Source organism: Brassica oleracea, chromosome C3 (assembly GCF_000695525.1).
Source record: "Brassica oleracea var. oleracea cultivar TO1000 chromosome C3, BOL, whole genome shotgun sequence".
In the NCBI taxonomy this organism is placed as follows: Eukaryota; Viridiplantae; Streptophyta; class Magnoliopsida; order Brassicales; family Brassicaceae; genus Brassica; species Brassica oleracea.
Genome location: NC_027750.1, coordinates 61,101,909 through 61,126,033, shown reverse-complemented (window position 1 = coordinate 61,126,033; position 24,125 = coordinate 61,101,909). Strand labels below are relative to the sequence as shown.

Here is a 24,125-nt window from a genome sequence, read left to right as displayed (position 1 = left end):
AGATGAAAAGCACTTCAAGCACATAAGAACCTGATTAATGGGGGTTCTTAGGGTGAGGTTCTTAACGGAATATAAGAGATTGTCTCTTAACTTATAACTAAAAAAGCTAATAACCGGTTCTTAGCTTTTTTAGTTATAAGTTAAGGACGGTCTCTTATATTCCACTAAGAATCACACTCTAAGAACCCCCCATTAATCATGCTATCACTCACCACAAGCACTACATAATAAGGAATGAACACAAATTAACCCCATAAAAAGAGATCACACACAACAACAAAATATGATTACAAGAAAGTGTTCTCTATATTAAGGACTGATGGAATTTTCACAAGTAGAGCCGGCTTAACACTTTTATAGGCCATATGGCAAAAAAAAAAAAATCCTTTAAGATTTATATTCATATAATGTTTAAAATATTTTTAATTTAATCAGTAATATTTTGTATATTTTGTGATAAAAATAAAACTATATATATCAAATATTTTTTTGGCCCTTTTCAATTTTATATATTACATTTCTTATTTTTTGTATAAAATATATATATATATATATATATATATTTATTAAAAAATTCGACCCCTTAACTATTAATATACGGGAGGACAAGTGCTTGGGCCCGGAGCGGTCGCACTGTTTGTCCCCCGTAATTAGCCGGCCCTGTTCAGTGTTCACAAGCCGCGGTCTCATCTCTTGTAAATCCATTTGGTTGATTTATAATAATCTACATATTTCATTTTTAAATCTATCTGAATTCTTATGAAATTCGTTTATTTGATTTTAAAAATTAGTGGATTTATCAAAATTTTCCAAATCTATTAGAATTTCCAAATCCATTAAAATACTAGAACCAATAACCCCTACTTAATGTTTTTTGTTTGGAAAGTGACAGATTTTTTTTGTGGTCTCAGTCCCTTTTTGTTTGTTCTTTATTATTTAATTTTATCACTTTTTTGTGAAACATATCTATGAATTATATTTCATTTTTGCATTAACAAAAATACATTCTCTAAAAATAAATAAAATTAATTATAAAATTATATTTTAGTTACTAATTAATTTAATTTTATAAACTGTTTTATGGATTAATTTTCGTTTTCCCCGTATCATTTTTCATTATTAATGAATTTAAAAAATTTTGGATTTAAAATGTCATATTTCAATTCTTTTATTATTTTTATGCTGATAACTAAATTAACATTTTTGTATAATCTAATCTTTAAAACAATTTATGTATTATTTTATGCTAATTTAAAATTTTCATAATATATTAAATGTTTATATTTTCATTATATTATTGAAAATGTTCATTATATATCAATTAAAACTTAAATTTTTATTATAAGGGCATTTAAGAAATTAAATACATAAGATATACAGTTTAATCATAGATTCATATGTAAATTATTATTTTTGGATATTACCAAAGCGACAACTATTACTAAATATGATAATATTTAAATTGGAAACAAAATATAAATTTAATGGTTTGATACACAATATATCATATATCCTTCTAAAATTGACTAGTATTATTGATATCCATAGTGTTATTAAATTAGTGACTACTACTAAGAAAAACTGGATAGTCACCGGTGATCGAATGAGGCAGTGGAGAATTACTCAAGGTTGTGTATTTTGTGGAGAACGAAACGAGACCAGAGATCACTTGTTCTTTGCATGTACATACATACACCTATACGGTATGGAAAAATCTTGCTGACAAATTACTTGGCCGTTTCATTGCACCGGATTGGAACGACACTGTTAGGAGCTTGTTGCAGACGACTCACAGTCAGATAGACAGCCTCCTCTTGCGTATGTTGTTTCAGACAGCTTTACCTGCTCTCTGGAGAGACAGAAATTCTAGACGATATGGAGGAGCCCGTGTGTCAGTTTAAGCTATGACACGAGTCATTGATAAGGCTGTTCGAAATAAAATCTCCTCACTTAAATATACTTGAAGTCATCGATTACAGGGCCTGCTAGAAAGATGGTTTGAAATTAATCATACATGAGCTATTATGGGTTGAAGGTAGCTGCACTAGATCTATGGTAGATAGTAGAAGTTCTTTCTTAATAGACTGCTTTTCACCATGTAAATGACCATATTCTTTGATTTATCAATTTGAAATTTCATCAAAAAAAAAATTGGATATTACTATCTCGATCGATACGTCCTATTCATAAAACTTTTGAGGACTAATATTTTTTTAAGATTGCTTTGGCATTGGCATCTGAGTTAGAGTCAACGAATAATGTAAGATTTACTGAGAATTTCGGATAATTGAAAATGAGTTTTTTTATAAAAAAAAACTTTTTTTAGGTTTATTATGTTCGTTTTTGCAGAAATTTTATCTGGAATATAATTAAAATGAAGTGTATATCTTGGGTAATGTAAATAATGTAAGGTTTACTAAAAATTTTGAGAAATTGAAAATGTTTTTAAAAATTATGTTTATTGGGTTTGGTTTATTTTACTTCATTTTGAAGTATAGTAAGGTTTTAATATGGTCATAAAATACGATAGTAGTGGTTTCATCCGAACAACATCGTCCCAAAAAGATGATTCGATCCTAAATGTGATTTTTTTTATTAAATATTTAAAATTATAATTTTTATTATAACTATTATGTTTTCATTGTGTGCAATCAGACTACCATGATTTATTGGGTTTATTGTGTGTAATCAGAATACTAAGATTACTGGATTTATTGTTTGTGATTCGGACTACTAGAATTACTGGATTTACTATGTGGAATTTGAAATACTAGGATTACTTGGTTTTATTAGGTGTAATTTAAAACTCTTATATATTGCAAGTAGTACATATATTTAATATATAAAACTCATATGTTTTCTACTAGTAGACTATGTATATAGTAAATAAGACTATTAGAACTATTTAGATGATTTTTTTTATATAGTTTAGGTATATTTATCATTTTTCCAAAATGATTACTTCATTTTTATGGTTGTTGTATGAATCGTAAAGCTACAGTAAGAAGAATCTATAAAAATATTTATTTCTGGTAAAATTTTTATGTAATACTCTTCCTTCACGACATTCATTGTATAAAATAATCGGTTTTACTAAAAATTATTTTATTTGGACATGATTTTACTAATAAAACTTAAAATTTGCCAAAATATTACTATGTGTACTACCTTGCAGATTACCAAAAATTACTAAGCGTATTTAGAATATTAAATATTTTAATCAAAAACAAATTTCAAAAATAAAATGCTTTGATTTATAAATATATTTTTTTCAAATAAATGTTTTGATAAAATATATATATTTATTAAGAACATGAATACATTTAAATCATTTTTAATCTTTGTAAAAATATCAAAATTATGTTCTTCTTGAAACAGAAGGATATATACTATTTTATATAAATTTGAAAATTTAATATTATATATTTTAATATAAATGTGTATTGTGGATCGTTTGGTCCCAAAAGCAATATTATATTTGTTTAATATAAATGTGTATTGCGTGTACAGCCCGATTAATCATTTTTCTAAAACGTGTGGTTATTTTTTTTAAGACATGAAAAAACAAAATTAAATTAAATCAAATTTAAAATATATATAAAATTCGTAATTAAAATAAAATTATAACAATTATAATGTCAAACCAAAAATTAATTTTAAAAATTAGAATTGGTGTATTATGTAAATTGGTTTATAAATTCAATTGGTATACAAAATTCTTGTTTACAAATTTAAGTGGATTCAAACTAATTACAGATTAACAAACCTAAACATAATTAATAAACCTAATTAAAAAATTATAAAGATAAGAAGTGGAATTTTCTACAAATACAGTCAATACTCCATAACTTCTAGCTGTGTACTATGCATAGGGCCTGCATTGGAAACCATCTCCTCAAGAAAGACAGTACGATCATAAAGAATGGTGTAGAACTCTACAAATACGATCACTCCTCCATGTTGTCAACCTCTTTGGTTCCAAACTCTGTTTTTTTTTTCTGAACAAGGTGGATGAAGCGCAGAGATAAAATAGAATTTGAGAATGGAGCATCATCTTCTTAAAACACTTGAATCTCAAGGACACAGTACTACTACTACTACTACCATTTGAAGAATGATAAACTCAAAGTTGAGAATGGAGCATCATCTTCTTAAGCTATCTGCTTGCCAAACAAAAGATGTTAACATTATTACAAAAGAGAAAGAAAACAATGCTAGTGTACTCCAGAAACAATCCATCTCTTCCACCAAAGTTGAGGACAGAGACAAAAGAACAATGATGCTTATTTCCTTAAATGACTCGTAGAGAAACATCGTCAAATTTAACTAAAAAAATTAAAAAAATTTCAAGCTTCATGTCCGGCAAGCTTACATTGTCTCCGGCCGGTCGTCTTCTTCTTCATCCTCAATGACCCAACTGGATCTAAGCAAGTGACGGTGAATTTCATCTTCTTTATTTCTTATTTCTCTTTTGTCTTCTTCCTTCTTGCAGAGGAGCAGAGAGGGTGGATGAGCAGGACGGCGGAATGACAGAGAGGAGCAGGACAGCGGAGCAAAGATGAGTTCGAAGGAAAAAGACGGCGGAAAAGCAGAGATGGGTTCGTAAATGACGAAAGAGAAGGAGAAGCAGGACGGCGAAGCAAAGATGGGTTCAAAGATTGTTACGAAAGACAAGGAAAGTTAGGAGGGAAAAAAAATGAAGAGAAATTTGGGTTTCGCCGTCGCTTTCAGTCACATGAGAGAGAACGAGTCGAGACTGGAAAATTAGAGAGAACGGCGTCGTTTAGAGGTTAGGTTTAAAATATGGGTTTGACCCGGTTGGATTTGGGTGGGTCGGATAGAATAAGTTGGTTCATGGTAATAAGCTGATTTTATTAAGGGCATCGATTTCTTTAACCTCGTTTTGCATTTAAAAAAAATAAAAAAAGAAATTATTTTTTATTGGTGGGATAAAATAGAATTTTTGAAGAGAGGATTGGGTATATTGAATTAAAGTCCGTTAAAAATATACACAAATCGATAGAATAATTAGATAATATCTTTTCAGAAAATCCTATGTAAATATTTGGTCCAACTAAATCTATAAATTAATAATTTATATGTATATACATTTTATATAATTACAAACCAACCATTATATTATTTGTTTTATATACACCATGGAAATATTTTTATATTGTCTTAACATTTAATATATTTTGATGATATTTAGTAAAATTATACCTAAAACACATTTAAATTCTTTGAAACATATTTTATATACACCAAATAATATAGTAAAACTAATATAAATGTCGAATTTCAAATGTTAATTAATGTATATACATTAAAATCAAATGTTTTTCTTATTTTAGAAAAACATATCTTAAAATAGAAAAAAAATCTAAAAATGAAATTTTTGTAAATTAATATCTCTATAAATTAATAAAATATCAAATTCTCAACATTATTAATTAATTTATAGAGTTTTTACCGTATATATACATAAACATTAATCAACATTAGGTCTGGGCAAAATAACCGGAACCGAAGAACCGAACCGGAACCGAACCGAAATACCCGAAACCGGAACCGGACCAATACCCTCAAATATCCGAATGATTCCTATATTTTTATATCCGAAATAACCGAACCGAACTGGAACCGAACCGAGAACCGAACGGGTACCCGAATATATAAAAATATTAATTATATATACATATAACATCATATCTGAAAATAGTTGAGGATAACTAAATTATTATAAAGTATCCAAACTACCCGAAAGTATCCAGATAGTTTTATCCGAAATATCCAAACTAATTCAAAATATCCAAAATTTTTATGTAAATCATCTTAGTTATTTGATATTTTACCCTAAATAACCGATATTTTATCCAAATTATCCAAACTATCCGAACTATCCGAACCCGAACCGGATCCAAATGAGAACCGAACTTTTTCCGGATATTTTCCGGTTCCTACATTTACTATCCGAACCGAACCGAACCCGAAACTATCCGAACCGAACCGAACCGAAAATAGGTCAAGTACTAAATGGATCCTCTAACCCCTATCCGAACTACCCGAAACCCGAAATACCCGAACCGAACCGAACCGATACCCGAAATGCCCAGGCCTAATCAACATCATTCATATCAAAGCTGTAGTGTTGGTACAACAACACTGATTAATACAATCCGGTTCTCAGATCCGGTTAACAATATTACAAAATACAAATTCTATACTTTTCAAACATACAATACAATCCGGTTAGCCAATTTGTAAACCGTTTCCGCGGTAAACCATTAGAAAGAAAAAAATCTCTGTGCCGCCAAATTGGGAGAAGAAGAAGAGGAAAGGGACCTAAGCACAATTGAATCTCACTAAGCTATGCAATCAAAGATCAATTCTTTCTTCAAGCCATCGTCTCCGTCAACACCTACGAGCGTCGATCCGCCAAAGCCGATAGGTAAAGGAACTATCTTTTGTGGTTTGATCCTCTTCAGCTTCTTCGAGTTTGTGGGTTTCTCTTAAAATCTTTGGTGGCACTGCATAAGTGAAGTGCCTAAGGAACCGAGGAAAGGACCTTCCTTTGCACCTAAAACACTGAACAAGAAGCGTTGCTATACTCAATTCCACATAGAGTTAGGCCAATCTGACTTTCTTCTCAGACATTGCGTAGAGTGTGGAGCTACGTATGCTCCTGGAGATGAATCAGATGAGAAGAACCATCAAAGCTTTCACAAGGACTATATGAACGGAATCCCTTTTAAGGTAACGTTAAGACCCATCAAAGCTTTCATGTTTCTTTGATTTTTGTAGAGGTTGTTTGATAAAGTTTCGGTTTTTTTTTCTTATAATTGTCTTCTCAGGGTTGGCAGAACGAGAGAGCCTTCACTTCGCCTTCTTTGGACAAGAACCGTGTTGTTATGATATTGGAAAATGATTCTCCTGCACATAGGAACAAGGTTCATACTTTTCACAGTTTTTGTTATGCTGGTTTATGTAATGGTTCCTTCATTTTGAGGATCTAATGGGCTATTTGTTTACACTTGCAGGTGCAAGAGGTTGTGACTTGTGAAGATGATGGAGGTTGAGCTAGGTGAGGATTGGATTCTTCACAAACATTGTAAGGTAATGAGTAGCTTTAGTCTTTATCCACGACTTAACAAAACCTTTTGTATATCATTTTGCTGTACTTATCAACCTAAGGAAGAAGACATTGACTTATTGTGATTCTATGTCTATGACTAGCACTGAAATTACAAAAGAAGAGTTTAAGGAGCTAGCTTGTTGTGTGCTTTGTATAGTTCAGTTCTTTGCTTTCACAGCAATTTCAAGAGTTACCTTGTTTGTGCAGGTTTATCTATTTGTTTCCTCTCAGAGGATCTCTGGATGTCTAGTTGCAGAACCAATCAAGGAAGCATTTAAGATCATAGCTCCTCTTGATGATAAAAGACTCTTAAAGAAAGAGAGATCCTCGCCTTCAACCACCATTCATTTCGGAGACATTGTGCTGCAAAGAGAAGTATCTAAAAGATGTCCAGAATCAGATGATAGATTAGACAACAGAGCCATTGTATGTGAAGAAGAAGCTAAACCTGCTGTTTGTGGAGTTAGAGCTATTTGGGTCTCACCTTCCAACAGAAGAAAAGGCTTAGCTACACAGTTGCTCGATACAGCGAGGTAAAAGAATACTCTTAGCAACCATTCTCTCATTGTAAATGTCGAATCAATGTTTATGTTGGTGTAAAAACGCAGGGAAAGCTTTAGCAATGGGTGCGTTTTGGAGAAATCTCAGTTGGCGTTTTCACAACCAAGCTCTTTGGGAAGAGCTTTTGGATTTAATTATTTTGGAACTTCTTCTTTCTTAGTTTACAAAGCCCAACTATCTGTACCGGGCCCAATACTTTAGGAAGGCCCAACTAAAGGCATATTGACTTGCTATATCATCTAGCATATTTTATTTGTTAGGAGTTGCTAAAAGTAAAAGATACACAATAAAATCCCTCCATTTTTATTATTTGTCATTTTAAAATTAAACATATAAATTAAAATTAAAATATATTTATTTTTATAAATAAAATAATATTAATTATCTATTTATGCAAATTCTAATCGATGATAAAAATAATTACATCATATAAATTATCTTTTTTTTGTAAGGTTACATTAATTATTAAAAAATACTATCTTTCATAAATTAAAAATTATTATCGTAAATGATAAATAAAAGTGTAGAACAGAAAATAAATCTTTTTATGGTTTAACTAGAATTTCAAAATTTATATATAAAAAGAAAAGGCCACAAAAGAAGAAGGTCACAAAGTAAAAATTTAAAAAAAATGTTTTTTTTCTAAAAATATTAGGTGTAGTGACATTTCTCTTCGTAAAATCACAAGTGACATGTTTTCCAACATTATATCAATCAATACATCATTTCCCTATGCGATCTGAACATATACTAAAATATTATAACCAGCATTTAAAAAATATTAATAATGATTGAAAAGGTAAAAGTAGTATGGTGGACTGAGAGAGGAGAGAGAAACAAAAAAAAAAAAAAAGGAGGAGGCTTTGCTTGAAACACTCTATCCCCACAAGAAACCCCCATCTCGTCTTCTTCCCCTTGAAACTGCTAATCTCAAAGGTCAGCCTTTTCCTTCTTCTTCTTCCTCCTCTTCGACTTCTCGATTCGATCATTCTCTGTGATATTGTTACTTCTTAGATGTGTTTGCTTATTTATTGATTTGGATCCGTTTCTAGCTCTTTTTTGCTTAGGGTTCTGCTTATAGGTTTCTGATCTGTTTTTCAATCGTTTTGATTTTGGAATCTAATTCTCATTTCTGCTGGTCTCCGTACTGGGTTTGTAGTGTGTATTCACCAGAGACTGAATCGTTTCCAAAGGTTTAGGCTTTATGAGTCAGTCTCCATCGAATCGTCTCTCTGCATTCTTATTCACAAGCTGTCTCCTTTGACTTGCATATGCAGTCTGCTTTATGAATGAATGACGTAGGTAGGCCTGGGCGTTCGGGTACCCGTTGGCATTCGGGTCGGGTTTTTCGGGTTTTCGGATTTTCGGGTTTACGCTTCTAGGTCTCATACTAAAATTTTATTAGTACGGGTCGGGTTCGGATAATAACACTTCGGGTTCAGTTCAAAATTGTAGTGCATCATAAAACCCATAAAGTAATCATATATCGTACGGATTCGGGTTATATCGGTTCGGTTCGGATATAACCAAAATAAAAAACAAAATTTTTGAAGTAAAACATAAAGAAAAACATTTAAATTAAATAAAAATTAATCTATCACATATAAAATTGATAAAATAACAATAAAATGTTAAATCAAGCATGAAAACAAACATCATTTGTAAACAATATGTATTGCCTTATAGAGAGTAGATTTTTTATTTCAATGAGTAAATTATAAAATTCTTATTTATAACTAATTGTGTACTTAAAGCATTTATTAGAATTTTAATATTTATTATTATATATAATATTACCACAAATATTGAATTTAATAATTGGAATACTTATATATATTTCAAAATATTTATATTGACTATTAATTACGGATTTTTCGGGTTACCCGTTCGGGTTCGGTTAATAACACTTCGGGTTCGGATATTTTTTGTACCACCCTACAAGACCCGTTCGGGTATTTTTACGTTTCGGGTCGGATAATGGGTCGGGTTTTTCGGTTCGGGTTCGGTTCGGATTTCGGGTTCCGGATTTTATGCCCATGCCTAGACGTAGGTAGAAGGGTTTGCATCGAATCTCTGCTTACAGACACTTGAGTTAAAACAAGTTTGTTTCTTTCATCTCTCAAAGAGTAAAGTTTGGAACTTTATGGCGGCGCTACAACATGTTTGCGAGAACCACCTTCAAGCAAAGACCTTTTGCAGCCAGGTGACGATCAATTGGGATGACTTAGTTTGTCCCATTTGTTTAGACTCCCCTCACAACGGCGTGCTTCTCCAGTGCTCGTCTTACGACAACGGATGCCGTGCGTTCGTCTGCAACACAGACCACCTCCACTCCAACTGTCTGGACCGTTTCATCACTGCCTATGGAACAGACCCACCACCTCCACCTCCTGATGAGCCAATGTCAAAGGCCTTAGAAGAGAGCTGCAAACCTTTGTGTCCACTCTGCAGAGGAGAAGTCACTGGATGGGTCATTGTAGAAGAAGCTCGTCTCCGTCTCGACGAGAAACAACGTTGCTGCGAGGAAGAACGGTGCAGGTTCACGGGTACTTACACGGAGCTTCGCAAGCACGCTCAGTCAGAGCATCCGGACTCTCGTCCTTCCAAGATTGATCCTGCCAGGAAGCTTGACTGGGAGAATTTCCAGCAGTCGTCTGAGATCATCGACGTGCTGAGCACGATTCACTCGGAGGTTCCGAGAGGAGTTGTTTTAGGAGACTATGTGATTGAGTATGGAGATGATGACACGGGAGATGAGTTTGAGGATGTGGCTAGCAATGAAGGAAACTGGTGGACCTCTTGTATCTTTTATAAGATGTTTGATAATATAAGGAATGCGAGGAACAGAAGAAGAGCAAGGAGAGGAGGGAGTAGCCGTTCTAGCTATGATAACTCCAACTCTGATGACAGCTCGGTTGCGTCAATTGAGTTTCCGGAGTATAGAGTAGATGAGATTGATGATGAGTTCATCACCACCACAAGTGGAGTTAACAGAAGTAGCTCTGTTCATCAAAGGTCAGATTCATCTACATTTATATTCATTCTTATTTTTCATAGTTTATGTGATGGTGTTAATTGATGCTATTGGTTTACAGGTTGAGAAGACATCGTTCCCGTTTCTATGAAAATTAGGTACCATTGCTGTTTCTACACTCTGTGTTTCATCTTCTTATTTTCTATACATTAAACTTTTTGTTTTTATTCTCTCTCTGTCACCTGGAGATCGAAGCAGACCAGCCTATTCGTAGTCAATGGTGGATGTTCTTGGTTTTGGACCTCTCTCTCTCTCTCTCTCTCTCTTCTTTTATTTTGTGGCAGTAGCATTCTTGTACAAAAACGTAAACAGAAAAAGTTTTTTTTGGATCTTGCACCGTGTTTCGTTCTCTTACATGCGTCTTTCAACGGGAAACGGTCCCGATCAGTACATAAACATGTTACATGTGCAAAAACATACATCAATTAGTGTAAAATTCAATTTTTATAAAATTCAATTTTTCATATATGAACTTACAAAAATAGATTATAAGAGCATCTCCAATGTACACATCTATATTTTTCTCTAAAATAGAAATCTCTATTATATAGCTGAAAATGCTCCAATGTATGCTTCTATAATAGAGTTACTCTATTTTAGAGAAAAATATACAGGAAAGTTACTTTTTGCCTCTATATTTAGAGGTAGAAATATCATTTCTCTATATTTTCTCCTATAAATAGAGGAACTCTATTATGCAGACATACATTGGAGCATTTTCACCTCTATAATAGAGTTTCTCTATTTTAGGGCAAAGTATAGAGATAAAAATAGGGGTGGGTTGGAGATGGTCTAACATACCTGATTTCCGTTAGTCAGACGTTACGGAGTAAGAGTTTTCGTTAACTGGTATCATGAAATTGGTTAATTCCTACATCAATAGGGATCAACGTTCCTGATCAATACATAAACACTTTACTTGTGCGAAAACATACATCAACTAATACAAAACTTAAATTCCATACATGAACTTTCGAAATCTGGTTTTAACATACATTGACAAAATTTTCACTAGTCAAACATTACCGAAGATAAATTATCTATCACATGTTGATTAAGTGAGATTTTTATTGTATTATGTGGTAATTAAATTGTATTACGTAGTAATTGACGAAGAAAAATAAATTATTTAGGTCAAACGATTTCGTTCTCATGTAAATCATTAGTTAAATTCTCTTTAACTTTTTGTTTTTCGTCATTTTCGGCAAAAAACCTAACATGGGGAAGACAACATGAAAAAAATCGAACATAAAGAAACGGGAATGTCTAACTTATCGAACAAAAAAAGAATTAGGATTGGATAAGCTAGACATTCTCGTTTTTCTCTATGCGATTTTTTTTCTTTGTTGTCTTCTCTGTATCAGGTTTTTTGTCGAAAATGTCGAAGAACAAAAAGTTAAAAAGAAAAGCTAAGTAATGAGTTACACGAGACAAAATCGTTTGGTCTAAATAATTTATTTTTCTCAGTCAATTACCACATAATACGGTTTAATTAGAACGAAATCATTTGGCCTAAATGATTTTTCTTTCTCAGTCAATTATCACGTAATACGGTTTATTTATCACATAATACAATAAAAACTTCACTTAATCAACACGTGACATAAAATTTATCTTCTGTAATGTTGGACTGGTGTAAATTAGGTTAATGTATGTTAAAACCAAATTTCGAAAGTTCATGTATTGAATTTAAATTTTGTACTAGTTGATGTATGTTTTCACACATGTAAAGTGTTTATGTATTGATCGGGACCGTTGACCCATGTTGATGTAGGAAATGGCCAATTTCATGTACCGATTAACGAAAACCCTTATTGTGTAACGTTTGACTAACGGAAATTAGGTCAATGTATGTTAAAACCCAATTTTGTAAGTTCATGTATGAAAAGTTGAATTTTATAGTAGTTGATGTATGTTTTCGCACAGACAACGTGTTTATGTACTGATTGGGACCGTTAGCCCTTGTTGACGTGTGAATTGACCGATTTCCCGTCTTTCAACAATGAAGATATATATTTTAACCCAAAAAAAAAAAAATGAAATATATTTTGAGAGATGGAATTGTTGCTACACATCACATTTGATCACATCACATTTGATAATAACTGGCACAAGCTCAGAAACTAATATGAGACATTACTAGACATTGCTTAGTAGATTGTCTAGCCTTGATCAACTTTTGTGTAACTCCAGAAACTCGAGTAGGGCCGGTCATGAGACTTTAGGACATGATTAACCCTGGTCTCTTAGCCAGGGTTCTTAACTCATGATTTGACATTATATTGTTTTTTTGTTTTGTTTTTAACATTTTTCGGCTAAGAGACGATTCTTAGACCATCTCCAACGATAGATATGGTCTTAGAGTTCTAAATTATTTTTTTTAATTGAAAATAATCAAATTAAAATTTTTAGATACTTGTTTAGTTTTAACCCTTCCAATGATAGAACCAATTAATGGTTCTAAGTTTCAAAAATTTGGAAAACTTGTAATAATAGATTACTTGCATCACATTATATAATAAAAAATCTTATAATTATTGAATTACATTAAATTTAAATTAACTTGACATAAAAACATATAACATAGACTAGGTGTTTTCCTGCACCATGTTCATTAAGAATTTTTTTAAATCTAACTTATATTTAAAAATAAATTTCATTAAATATTATAGATTTTACTATTTTCTTACTAATATTTAATATATATTTGATATATATTAAATCAATTTGTATAAAACTAATAAAAATGATATAACATTGTATAATTATCAAAAATTTAGTCTAAACTATATTTATAAAATTTGTAGGTATATAAAAACTAATGATCTTACGATTAGATATTTAAATTTTTACAAAATTGGTAGAATTTTTTTAAAGATTTGGTAATACAAATTGTATAATTATACAAAAATAATAATATTTCAAAATTTGAAATGTTATATATGAATATATTTATTTTACAGATGATGTATGAGCTATTACCATATTTAAGAAAAGTTTACCAAAAAGAAATATCAATATTAAATGTAATATATGAATTATTACCATATTTTAATAAGTTTGCCAAAAATATAAATCAACATTAAATGAAATTATCTATGTCATATTTTTCTGGAAGCCATGTCATCAATTTCAGTAGTCATGTCATATTTGTTTTGTGAAATTGATTGTAGAGAGACATGTGGCAAAATCACTTCGCAAATATAGTTTAGGGGATTGAGAAATCATAAACAAAACTAAACGATTAATAGTCATTTTGCCGTACCAAATTTACACCATATATGTTCAACCAAATCATTTTTCAATTGTTCATGTATGTTGCGATCACGAAGTCGAGTTCGAATTGCCATCAAATTGCCAGTATTTGAAGGCATATCTTTAGAATACATGAACTCCACATGTGAACTTCTGTTTGATTCTACTTGTGAGAATTTTGGTACATCAAATTGAGTGTACCCATCTCGTTCATCTTCCGCTATCATATGATACATGCTCTCATAATCTTTCCAATTTTTGGCTTATCCCAAATAAGAGATGGGTTTCCTAACAACGGCAAATCGAGCTTGCAAGACTCCAAAAGCACGCTCGACATCTTTACAGATAGATTCTTGTAGTGTAGCAAATACGGATGCTTTCGGAGTTTGTGGAAGTGAAATAGATTGGATAAAAGTTTACCAGTTCGGATAAATATCATCGGTGAGATAGCAAGCCAAATGATACCAACATATAAATTGGTTACAGGTGTGACCAATATTAAGAGTGTTGAGACCATAGTCTCCTTTCGTCGAATCCGCCAAGAAAAGAGAGAGAGAGAGAGGGCCAAACAATTTTTTCTCGCGAAATGAGAGAGAGAGAGAAAAAAAAGGGTGTAATTTTTTTTCTTAAAAATACTAACCAATCAGAAAGTGACACGTATTAACTTAGGGTTGGTTCCAAAAGTTCTATTTTTAGAACCATATCTATCTATTTTTCCTCTTTTTGATTTAATTTTGAGCATATAATTAAATAGAACTATGAGATAGAACCTTTCTAGATACCCCATTGGAGATGGTCTTATATCTCTTATTTAAGAGACGGTTCTTAGCTTTTCTTAAAAATATAAGAAAAGCTAAGAACCGTCTCTTACTTGAATTTAAGAGCACGATTAACCCGGGTTCTTGATTTGGGGTTCTTAGAGCACCTCCAATTGGGGTTCTTCCCAGTGGAGCTCTTAAAATATGTATTATATATACATACATATATATACATAATACATAGTTTAAGAACTCCAATGGGAAGAATCCCCATTGGAGATGGTCTTAACTCATGATTTGACATTTTTTTTGTTTTTGTTTTTTTTTTTTACATTTTTCGGCTAAGAACCGGCTCTTATATTTCTTATTTAAGAGATTGTTCTTAACTTTTCTTAATTAAAAACTAAAAAACGGTTCTTAACCCCACCTTAAGAGCCCAAATTAATCATCGTCTAAGAACTGACGTTAACGGTGGTCTAAGCTCACAAATATTTTAACCTGAAACCTATCCCACCACATGAATTAAAAACTCAATTTTGATTCACTGTTAATGATTTCCATGATTCATTGTTAATTGTGGTTCAAAAAAAAATATTCATTGTTAATGATTATAGTTAAACTTTAATCCCATCGTATTTAAAAGAATGATGTTTTATATTTTTATTTATATTTAAAAATTGATGTTTTAGATTTTTGTTAATGTATTTTGTTTAAATTTAAATATAAACTAAAGTGTAAAAATATGAATGGTGCAATATTGATTGAAAAAAGGCAACAAATAAACACAAATAATTTATTATTTCTAATATAAAAACCTGACCTTTAAAATACAGAAAAGAATTATTATTTCAGTAATTTTTTTACTTCGCTAAATTTTATCAGAGGAAATAAATTTTAACAGTTGGCCTGTAATATAGGAAACTAACTTTTCACCCAATAATAAAAAAAAAAATAGAGGAGAACAACAAGACGACAAATAACGACCAAATTCCTTAATATTCCGATTAATTCCTCTCAACGAACTCTCTCCCTCCTCCTCCTCCTCCCATGGACTCCGTCTCCGGCTACGCCGGTCCACGTCAGCCTCGAACCGGAGGCAAGATTGTTCGACCACGCCGGACCTCCGTCGTCAGGACGCCGTATGACCGCCCTGCTCCAAGATCTCGGGATCCTCCTCAGCAAAACCCTAGTTGGATCTCCAGGCTCGTTTACAAACCTGCCACCGCCATTGCCTCCGGCGCCGGGAAATTCATCTCTTCCGTCGTCTTCTCTGAGTCTTCCTCATCTTCTTCGGAGGGTGAGGATTCGTCTTCAGGTATGTGTTGTCTAACTCAAAGCTTCCCACTTTTAACAGTGTGTAATAAAATTCATTTGTGCTCAGACAAGATTAGTTTGAAAGATTGAAACCTTGGTCGGAATCTGAAACTTACCGTTTGGTTTCAAATTTTGAATTTTGATTAAAAGCTTTCTCCTTTTGTTCTCTTTCCTTCAATAATGGTTGGTGAAGCGTTTGGTGAAGTACTGTTACTCTATTTTAGCTAAAGTTACTTACTTTATATTAATCCTCAAGCTCTAAGCTTTTTCATATAGGGATTCAATTAAGTTTGACCCATCATGATGCCCCGTCTGAATTGAGAATGTAGCTCTAAGCTTTTTCATATATAATGTAGTTCTGGATTGAGAAAACTAGCCAGCTTTGCAGCTTCGTTTCTCTCTTTTGAAGTAGTTTCATATGGTCTCCTCCTTGTTTTCAGATATTGAAGGTGATGGGGATGTTGAGAAGAACATCACTGAGTTTGCAGAAGATGAAACAATGGTAGAGTTACTAACCACCCTTGTCGTTTATGTCAATGTTTTGAACGTGGTTAGAGACAGTGTTCTTATGATCGATTTCTCAAATCCATGGTTCACACTTCACATAATTGATTCAGCTCTTTTTGTCTAGTGGTTGGTGTTGTTGAAGATTGTAGTTTAAGTTTTTGGTAGTTTGGTACTAAGTCTACCTTTTCACTGGTTCGAGCTTTTATTGCGCATGTGTAGATGGTTTCGTAGAAGTAAAGTTCACAAAGTTAACGTTTTCCAACAATGTAATTAATGGAAGCATGATTTAAGTTTATGTGCACTGAGTATGATGTGTGTTTGGTGTTAATAGGACCTTGTGAATGCCCAGCAATCAACCATCCAAAGACTCGGTTCTAAGCGTGTAATTGAGCAGCTTCTCATGCAAGAAACATTTGCAAGGTATTTCGAATTGTCTGGCTTTCTTAGCCATATATTGAAAATATATTATATATGTGACATTTGTTTAATGATGTCTATGTGGTTTCAGGGAAGAGGGAGATAGATTAATAGATATCATCAAGGCGAGGGTTGTAGATCATCCCAATGTCCTCGCTTCTAATGATGGGAGGCATAGTGACAATGGCATGGCAAGTGGTATGTAACTGATGGTAGACTGTGAAATCTGACTGGATTAGTCTATGTGATAACACCTTCTTGCTTTTTATTTCTAGAGGTGAATGTGGGTGAAATGTCCAATAAAGCTGTCATGGAAGCAAAAAGATGGTTGGAAGAGAAGAAATCAGCATCCAATTCAAAATCCAAAGTAAGTTTTGGAAACTCTACTCTCATGTCTTTGTTTCCCTGAGTCATTACGTGCTGCGAGATAATCTTCTGCCTGTGTAAAATTCAGTGTCATGCTTTCTCTCCATCTGATTAATGATTATGAGTATGTCTATCCGTTGGAATTAGTTCATAAGAATTGTTCATCTTCACCATTTTACCACTGCTTTAGTAAAAACATCACCATCTCCAGCAAAATTATGTTCAATCTCCAGGCAACTGAAGACGGTGCTGGATCGCCTGTGGACGTGGCCAGGTCATATATGCGATCTCGTCTGCCGTGGGGATCTCCGACTGCAAACAACTCAGAGTTTCGGTCACCATTACCAGCAGGGATGCAGTTTCTTAATGAAGGGACACCATTTCCTTATAGTGCTGGAAACTTATCCTCTTCCAAGGTACATCAGAAAGCTTTCCAATGTATTATGCAGTGCAGTGCATACTTTTCTTATGGTCAAATGTTTTTTTTTGTTCATCTACCAAAAGAAAAGTTGCATACGAGCGTGTACTTCTAGAGGCTCTCTAGAGTTATGAATATGCATTCTGACTTTTTTGGTACCAAAACTGCAGATGAAAAGGAGATCCCGTTCTAATCCGTCATGGAATATTCAAGATGAAATTCGTAAAGTCAGAGCTAAAGCAACAGAGGAAATGCTTAAAACTGCATCCCCAAGTAGTGTAGCACCGTTGGAACCTAAACATATCACCTATGTTGATGGAGGTATCCAAGGTATTTTTTTTCTCTATTTACATGTGGAAACAGTTTTTTCAGCAATAGACAACATGAAACGAAGCTGTAACTAATTTTGCTTCCTGTTCTTTCAGCTTTACGAAATGAACAAAGCGGGGTTCCACCAGAGTCAACCATACCGACCTCTGAACATAATCAGGTACCAAGCACTCTTAACACCATGTCTCTCTATGACAAAAAAAAAAGAATTTTAATCTCCTTTCCTAATTCCCTCCTTGTGTGTTTTACTTGATTGAAGACTACGGAAGCTAACCAAGACGTTGAAGAAACTGGAGTTAGATCTCGTTAGTTTCTCCCTTCATCCTTTCCTTGTATTCACTCCCTCGTGTTTGATATCATATAAGTCTGTCTGATGGATTCAATTTCTACTTATAAGGTGGAGTTGTTTTGGACAATACATTTATCTCCACACAAGGAGTCAAGACATCTGAAGATACAACCGCTCCTCAAAGGTTTTTTTTTTACTGTGCATAAACACAATTTGTACCACGTTTCTTCTTCTTGTCAGATCCTCTTTTTTTTCAGTGTATTCATATTCTTTAGCATCTCAACCGTGTTTGACAGTGGAACCGGTGTAAATGACGGCTTGATCCAACCTAGCTCGACTATTGGAGGCACCACAAATGGTAACACACTTTGGATTTGTAACTACCATTGGTTTTGGATGATGTTTAGGTTGGTTCTCTTTATTTACTTGCACTCTTATAAATGCAGCTGTATTGGCTCTTGGAGCAACTTTGGATCCAATTGGGAACTTTTGTATCCCAAAAGATGTGTTCGAAACATCAAAAGAAGCTGATGAAGTAGGGGCAGCACATCCTGCTTCTAACGGTTTCCCATCTTCATCACCTAGGTGAAAACACAAGCTCCTTTGTATGGGTTGGTCTGACATAATAATAAGATGACATAAACAATGCCTTACTTTTTTTTTTTTGCAGTTCACCAGTGGCTATGGAAGGTGAACCAAAACCCAAACCACCAGATGAAACGGAGGCTTCTCAGCATGTAGCTGAAACTCCTGATGATGTCTCAGATGGCACGATTGACAAGAATGAAAACAATAACAGCGACTCGAGTGCCTCGCGTGAAGAAGAGTGGCTCCCAGGAGACCAGTCTCTACCGAACTCAAACTCGGCAAGTAGCAGCCCGGATACTAGCAAGGTCCTGGCGTACACGAGAAGAGGAAGGGGAAGGGGTAGGGGAAGAGGTCGAGGGAAAGGACGGGGAAAATAAAGAGCTCTGTACACAACAACCCAATGCAGTAGGAGGAGTATGTGAGACATCTCTTTTAGATTTCAATCCCACACTGTTTGTCTCTCTCTACCAAAGGTCTTTTGTCATTTCCTTATCTCTTTAGCTTCTTTTTGTAGTCAAACTGTGTCTCTGTTTATTTTATTTCTGAATCGGTAATGTTTGTGTTGTAATGGTTTCATTCTACGGCTGAGAAATTCAAGTTTGCACACTCATCTTCAATCTTTATATATTCATTCTCATTTGTGTGTTAAGTACATATATAATACTTTCTTACCGGATCCGATGTACTTTATTTACTCACATATCAGAAAGAAAACTGGAGGATGGATGGATGAATGCTTCAATCTAGTTTCAAACCCATTTCTTATGTCAACTTAATCCAAAGTACAAAAAGCTGTAGGAGCAGCGAAACAAACTTTTTTTGAACACAATAGGCAAATTTTATCAAGACAGAGGCAGGGGAAAAAAAAAACAGACAGAATAAAAAAAGAAGAAGAAGAAGAAAACGAACAAAACCCAATAAGCAGTGCGCGATCGAAAGGGTAATAAAACACACAGAGAAAGCGAAACTTTCAGACATTCAAATCTGAGAGCAATACAAACAAGCCCACCAAGAATTGATCCGACAAGCCGATAGAAGAAACACTACTGGTTTGGTCGGAAGAAGAAAGTTACATACTTTTTTTCTTTTGTTCGGGTTTTGTCTGAATTCGAATTCAGGTCAATCTGAGCAACAACAACAAAAAAAAAAAGTTGCTCAATTTTCAATCTTCCAAACACTTGTTTCCTCTCGTCTTACAAAGCTTTGGGTCCCGCTTCTCATTGCTCTTCATCAATTCGTTGCTCTGTTCTGAAGTTTTCTCAACTCCACTGATCTCGAATTTCTCCAGCTGAAAATTTCCGGTAATTCTCGACTTCTCAGCTTCTGAATTGGGCGTGGAAAAGAGAAAAATGCAGATTCGTGTTCTCACCCGCTCTTGATTTTTGATTGATTTGGTAACTTTTTTTGAGTTAGGGTTTGTAATATATATACTTATACTGAATCAGCCAAGGTGGAGATTTAAGCTTCTTTGGAGTAAGCTGAATAGTAGATGGTGATCTCTTGGGGAAGATGAGATTTGGCTTCACACTAAAAGCTTCAGCTAGGTTCTTGAAATGCTCCTGGGTTTGAGTTTGACAAGCTACAATAAGTTAATGAGTTGGATTTATTGGTGTGAAAGATAGATAACCTAGACGCTGAGAGGGTGCGTCTCTGACTGTTTCCATCGGTTTTAGAAGAAGAAAGAGAAGTATGCAACGTCCTGAAGATCCTCCCAGGATTGATCTGGCCGAGCTGAAAGCGCATATTGTGAAGAAGATTGGGGTTGAGAGATCAAGAAGGTACTTTTACTACTTGGGTAGGTTTCTGAGCCAGAAGCTTACTAAGAGCGAGTTTGATAAGTCATGCCACCGTCTTTTGGGGAGGGAGAATCTTCCTCTACACAACAAGTTGGTTCACTCCATCTTGAGAAATGCATCTCTTGCTAAATCCCCACCACCACATCACAAATCTTTGGTGCTTGGGAAAGAAGACGGACCTAATAGGAATGATCATGTTCGGTCAAATGGGGTGTCACCTCAGGTTCGGTCTGGAGCGTGTGTGGGGACAATCAGAGATAGGCCTAGTCCACTTGGTCCAAACCATCAGCCACTTTGTAGTAGACAAGACAAAACTGGTAATAGAAACACTGAGAACGAGGACTTTGGTCCGTTTGCTTATCATAGATCAAGTCTATATTCTGATGAAAGAGGTCTGAAGATACCGGATAAAGGTCAGGCCGCAGCTCCAGTCAGCGTAGATGATGAAGCTCAAGGTGAGCGAGGCAGATCGGTTGTTTCCAAGGGTCCTGTAACGGCACCTCTAGGGATACCATTTTGCGCAGCTAGCGTCGGTGGGACCCGCAGAACAGTTCCAGTTTCGACCAGGGCTGACGTCACTAGTTGCTATGACAGTGGTGGATTATCAGACGCAGAGATGCTGAGAAAGCGGATGGAGAATATTGCAGCAGCACATGGTCTTGGAGGGGTTTCAGCGGAGTGTTCTAGTATGTTGCGCAACGTTTTGGACGTGTACCTGAAGAAACTGATCAAATCATGCGTTGATTTGTCTGGAGCTCGGTCACGACGGAGCAGAGAGGAGATTGTAAATGGAGTGTGGCCAAGTAATAGCTTGCAGATACAAACTGGCAACCAATTGTCTGGCATAACGCAAGAGCAGGATTCGGTGTCTTTGCTTGATTTTAGAGTTGCAATGGAGCTAAATCCAACTCAACTTGGCGAAGACTGGCCATTGCTTCGGGAGAGAATGTTATTGCGTTCGTTTGAGGAACGAGAAGGGGTGTGAAATTCAAATGTTTGTGATGTTGAATATTTGCAAATTGTCTGAGGAAGCTGCTCTGGTTCAAAGAAACGGGCCAGTGGTTTTGGTAGCAAGACGGTTCCAAAACTGCTGGATACCATGATGGACCTGATGGCTGAGAGACACATCTATGTCCTGCAGCCAGAGACTCGGGCCACTGTATATGAATACGAAATATACGTGTTGTTGTAAGGTCATTAATAACTTGGCCACCCCAGCTGAGTTTCAAGCTCTGTGTAACAACGCAGGCTGATAAGGGAATCAAGAGAAAGTTTTGGTGGAGAAAGATACAAACAAACAAGCATGTAATAGCTGCTGTATTGCCTGTGTATGTAAACATAGTCTTGCCATTGTTCAGAGTTGATATAGCTTGTAAACGCATTGACATCACTTTTTACTTTTTACATTTATATTTTTGTTTTCTCCTTTCAATGAAAAAGTTATTTTCACAGTCCTCAATACATTGTGTTGAGAATATGCAGAAGGCTACTCTTCGAAGGTCTTTTTGCAAGTTTTTCTTCAACAACACTTATTGCATCTAGAGATCCAAATTCCAAAGGAGGGTGTAAACCGCTCATTACAAGACCTATGTTCCACATTGATCAAAGCTAAAACCTTAATCATGGGATTCGTAGGGGAGGAATCGAACCTATAACCTACAACAACATCCCTTACCTCTCTCATCTTCCAAAAATCCAAAACGTTGAAGAAACTCAGCATTAAGAAAAGAAAAGCCAGACAGCACTCTAAGCATTAGCTTCTAACCACCCATGATCATCTTGGTGTGATTCTGACCCTCCAGCTTCGAGAGAAGCTTCTTCCTCACCCTTCTCTTCTCCGCCTTTATCTCCATACATCTTTCTTCGAGCTTCCTTACGAGCTTCCCTTCGAGCATCTTTCTTAGCTATATTCAAGTCTTTGAACCCTTGTTCGAACTTGGCTTCGTCCTCTGCATTGAAGAAGGCTACTTCCATTTGACCTAGCTCTGCGTATCTTTGCTCCACTTTGGTTTTCCAGAAGAGACCCATCTCTGTGTCCATCTTCTGGTATGGTGTTTTAAGCAGATACTCGTCTATACCTCCTGCTTTGTCGATGCAGCGTAGAGCGTGCGTTGTGACTTTGACTTTAATGTGGCGGTCGAATATGTAGCTGAACAATCGCTTCTCCTGAACGTTCGGTTTCCAACATCTTCTTGACCTGTCCGCAAGTTACACCACAAAAGAGATTAATAAATACTGTAGTTAGCAAACAACTCAGAAACATAGAAGGGACTCAATATAGAAACACTATGTGTCAATATCTCTGTGATTGTGCACATTACAATCTTCGATTGCTCTCATCACTCCTCATATATTTCCCTTCCTTTATTGTACACATGTAACTATACAAGTACTCTTTACGAGTCTATGAATAAGACACACGATTCCACTCAAAACCATGGATGAACTCACATCCATGTATGATCATTCCATTTACAAAGAAATCAGATCGAGAATGCTACATTTCTATCTCCAAAGTGGATAAATTCGTCACACTATATGTATGCGTTGTTCAAAAAGAGAGAATCTTTACAAAGGCATGAGACATAGAATCAACGAATCCTTGAGTCGCTCTAATCAGTTAAGACACAGAGAGCTACTGAAAAGTTTCAAACACAAATCAAAATTTAAATTTCAAGAATCTAAGAAGCCTAAAATCAAGAAAGCATAGCCTACAAAAAGCCAACACTTAGCTATTCATCTAGAGCAAATGCATCCTTCAGACTGAGAGATAGAGAGGGAAACAGAAAGAGACTGACTTGTTGCCACCGTCTTCACTGACGCGGTTACCGTACTGGATATGGCGTCCAGCGTATAAACCGCGTTTGGCTCTGCCCATCACGACTTTGGAATCCGGAACACAAGCCTTGAGCTTCCCTTTCAACTCCGGCGTCAAAGTTTCGGCTCCGACCTTCTTCACCAGCTTCTTCATCATCTCCTTCCCTCTGAACGCCATTTTTCGTTTCTCCGACGAAGATCACAGATCGCGAAACCTATCGGCGAACGCTGCTCTTTTTCTCTGTGGTATAACCTGGAAAAAATTGGTTTAGTTTCCGATTTTTTTTAACCGGAAGAAATTAGCCAGTAAAATCCGGTAGGCCACTTCGTCTAACCGGCTCGAATCAAACCTCGGTTACAAAATTAACCGAAGAGAAGTGAACCCGACCACAAACGGTCTATAGTACGAAGAAAAGCAGAGTCGACATTTTCCAGCTGGCGATCACGACGTCGTTTCCAGTTTCTGGTTTATTTTGGGCTTTTTTCGTTCACTCGTAGCCCAATTTAATTTCTCCTCTTAAACTACCGTCTGCTATTTCA

The 24,125-nt window shown here is 34.9% G+C and overlaps 4 protein-coding genes and 1 pseudogene across 7 annotated transcripts; 4 read left to right on the top strand and 1 right to left on the bottom strand.

The window, feature by feature from the left end:
* Positions 1 to 6,309: 6,309 nt before the first annotated feature.
* On the top strand, positions 6,310 to 7,985 carry LOC106333153 (annotated as a pseudogene).
* A 533-nt stretch (positions 7,986 to 8,518) lies between these two features.
* On the top strand, positions 8,519 to 11,061 carry LOC106328349. Of its 4 annotated transcripts, none has more exons than XM_013766781.1 (5): positions 8,519 to 8,632; positions 8,974 to 8,998; positions 9,747 to 10,711; positions 10,792 to 10,828; positions 10,929 to 11,061. In XM_013766781.1, the coding sequence occupies exons 3-4, from the start codon at positions 9,840 to 9,842 to the stop codon at positions 10,826 to 10,828; spliced, it is 909 nt and encodes a 302-aa protein (XP_013622235.1). In that variant the 5' UTR covers positions 8,519 to 8,632; positions 8,974 to 8,998; positions 9,747 to 9,839; the 3' UTR covers positions 10,929 to 11,061. The 4 variants fall into 4 exon arrangements, with proteins under 4 accessions (XP_013622235.1, XP_013622233.1, XP_013622234.1 ...); XM_013766779.1 differs by having other exon boundaries at positions 10,919 to 11,061; XM_013766780.1 differs by having other exon boundaries at positions 8,856 to 8,998; positions 10,919 to 11,061.
* Positions 11,062 to 15,723: 4,662 nt separating this feature from the next.
* Positions 15,724 to 19,621, top strand: LOC106335098 (protein KAKU4-like). The gene is made up of 13 exons (XM_013773525.1): positions 15,724 to 16,058; positions 16,498 to 16,559; positions 16,896 to 16,984; positions 17,073 to 17,179; positions 17,257 to 17,348; positions 17,581 to 17,763; positions 17,936 to 18,095; positions 18,191 to 18,255; positions 18,355 to 18,400; positions 18,493 to 18,568; positions 18,681 to 18,742; positions 18,831 to 18,969; positions 19,055 to 19,621. The coding sequence occupies exons 1-13, from the start codon at positions 15,791 to 15,793 to the stop codon at positions 19,347 to 19,349; spliced, it is 1,644 nt and encodes a 547-aa protein (XP_013628979.1). The 5' UTR covers positions 15,724 to 15,790; the 3' UTR covers positions 19,350 to 19,621.
* A 115-nt stretch (positions 19,622 to 19,736) lies between these two features.
* LOC106335099 lies at positions 19,737 to 22,227 on the top strand. Its single transcript, XM_013773526.1, has 2 exons — positions 19,737 to 20,273; positions 20,418 to 22,227. The coding sequence occupies exon 2, from the start codon at positions 20,662 to 20,664 to the stop codon at positions 21,751 to 21,753; it is 1,092 nt and encodes a 363-aa protein (XP_013628980.1). The 5' UTR covers positions 19,737 to 20,273; positions 20,418 to 20,661; the 3' UTR covers positions 21,754 to 22,227.
* Positions 22,228 to 22,261: 34 nt separating this feature from the next.
* On the bottom strand, positions 22,262 to 23,864 carry LOC106335100. The gene is made up of 2 exons (XM_013773527.1): positions 23,567 to 23,864; positions 22,262 to 22,965 (listed from the first exon to the last, which is right to left on the bottom strand). The coding sequence occupies exons 1-2, from the start codon at positions 23,761 to 23,763 to the stop codon at positions 22,515 to 22,517; spliced, it is 648 nt and encodes a 215-aa protein (XP_013628981.1). The 5' UTR covers positions 23,764 to 23,864; the 3' UTR covers positions 22,262 to 22,514.
* Positions 23,865 to 24,125: the final 261 nt, after the last annotated feature.

Coding starts and splice junctions, on each gene's coding strand:
- LOC106328349 (XM_013766782.1), top strand. CDS start 9,840: ATGGCGGCGCTACAACATGTTTGCGAGAACCACCTTCAAGCAAAGACC. Junction 10,712..10,791: donor AGTAGCTCTGTTCATCAAAG/GTCAGATTCATC, acceptor ATTGGTTTACAG/GTTGAGAAGACATCGTTCCC.
- LOC106335098 (XM_013773525.1), top strand. CDS start 15,791: ATGGACTCCGTCTCCGGCTACGCCGGTCCACGTCAGCCTCGAACCGGA. Junction 16,985..17,072: donor ATGCAAGAAACATTTGCAAG/GTATTTCGAATT, acceptor ATGTGGTTTCAG/GGAAGAGGGAGATAGATTAA. Junction 17,764..17,935: donor GAAACTTATCCTCTTCCAAG/GTACATCAGAAA, acceptor CCAAAACTGCAG/ATGAAAAGGAGATCCCGTTC.
- LOC106335099 (XM_013773526.1), top strand. CDS start 20,662: ATGCAACGTCCTGAAGATCCTCCCAGGATTGATCTGGCCGAGCTGAAA.
- LOC106335100 (XM_013773527.1), bottom strand. CDS start 23,763: ATGGCGTTCAGAGGGAAGGAGATGATGAAGAAGCTGGTGAAGAAGGTC. Junction 22,966..23,566: donor AGTGAAGACGGTGGCAACAA/GTCAGTCTCTTT, acceptor ACTTGCGGACAG/GTCAAGAAGATGTTGGAAAC.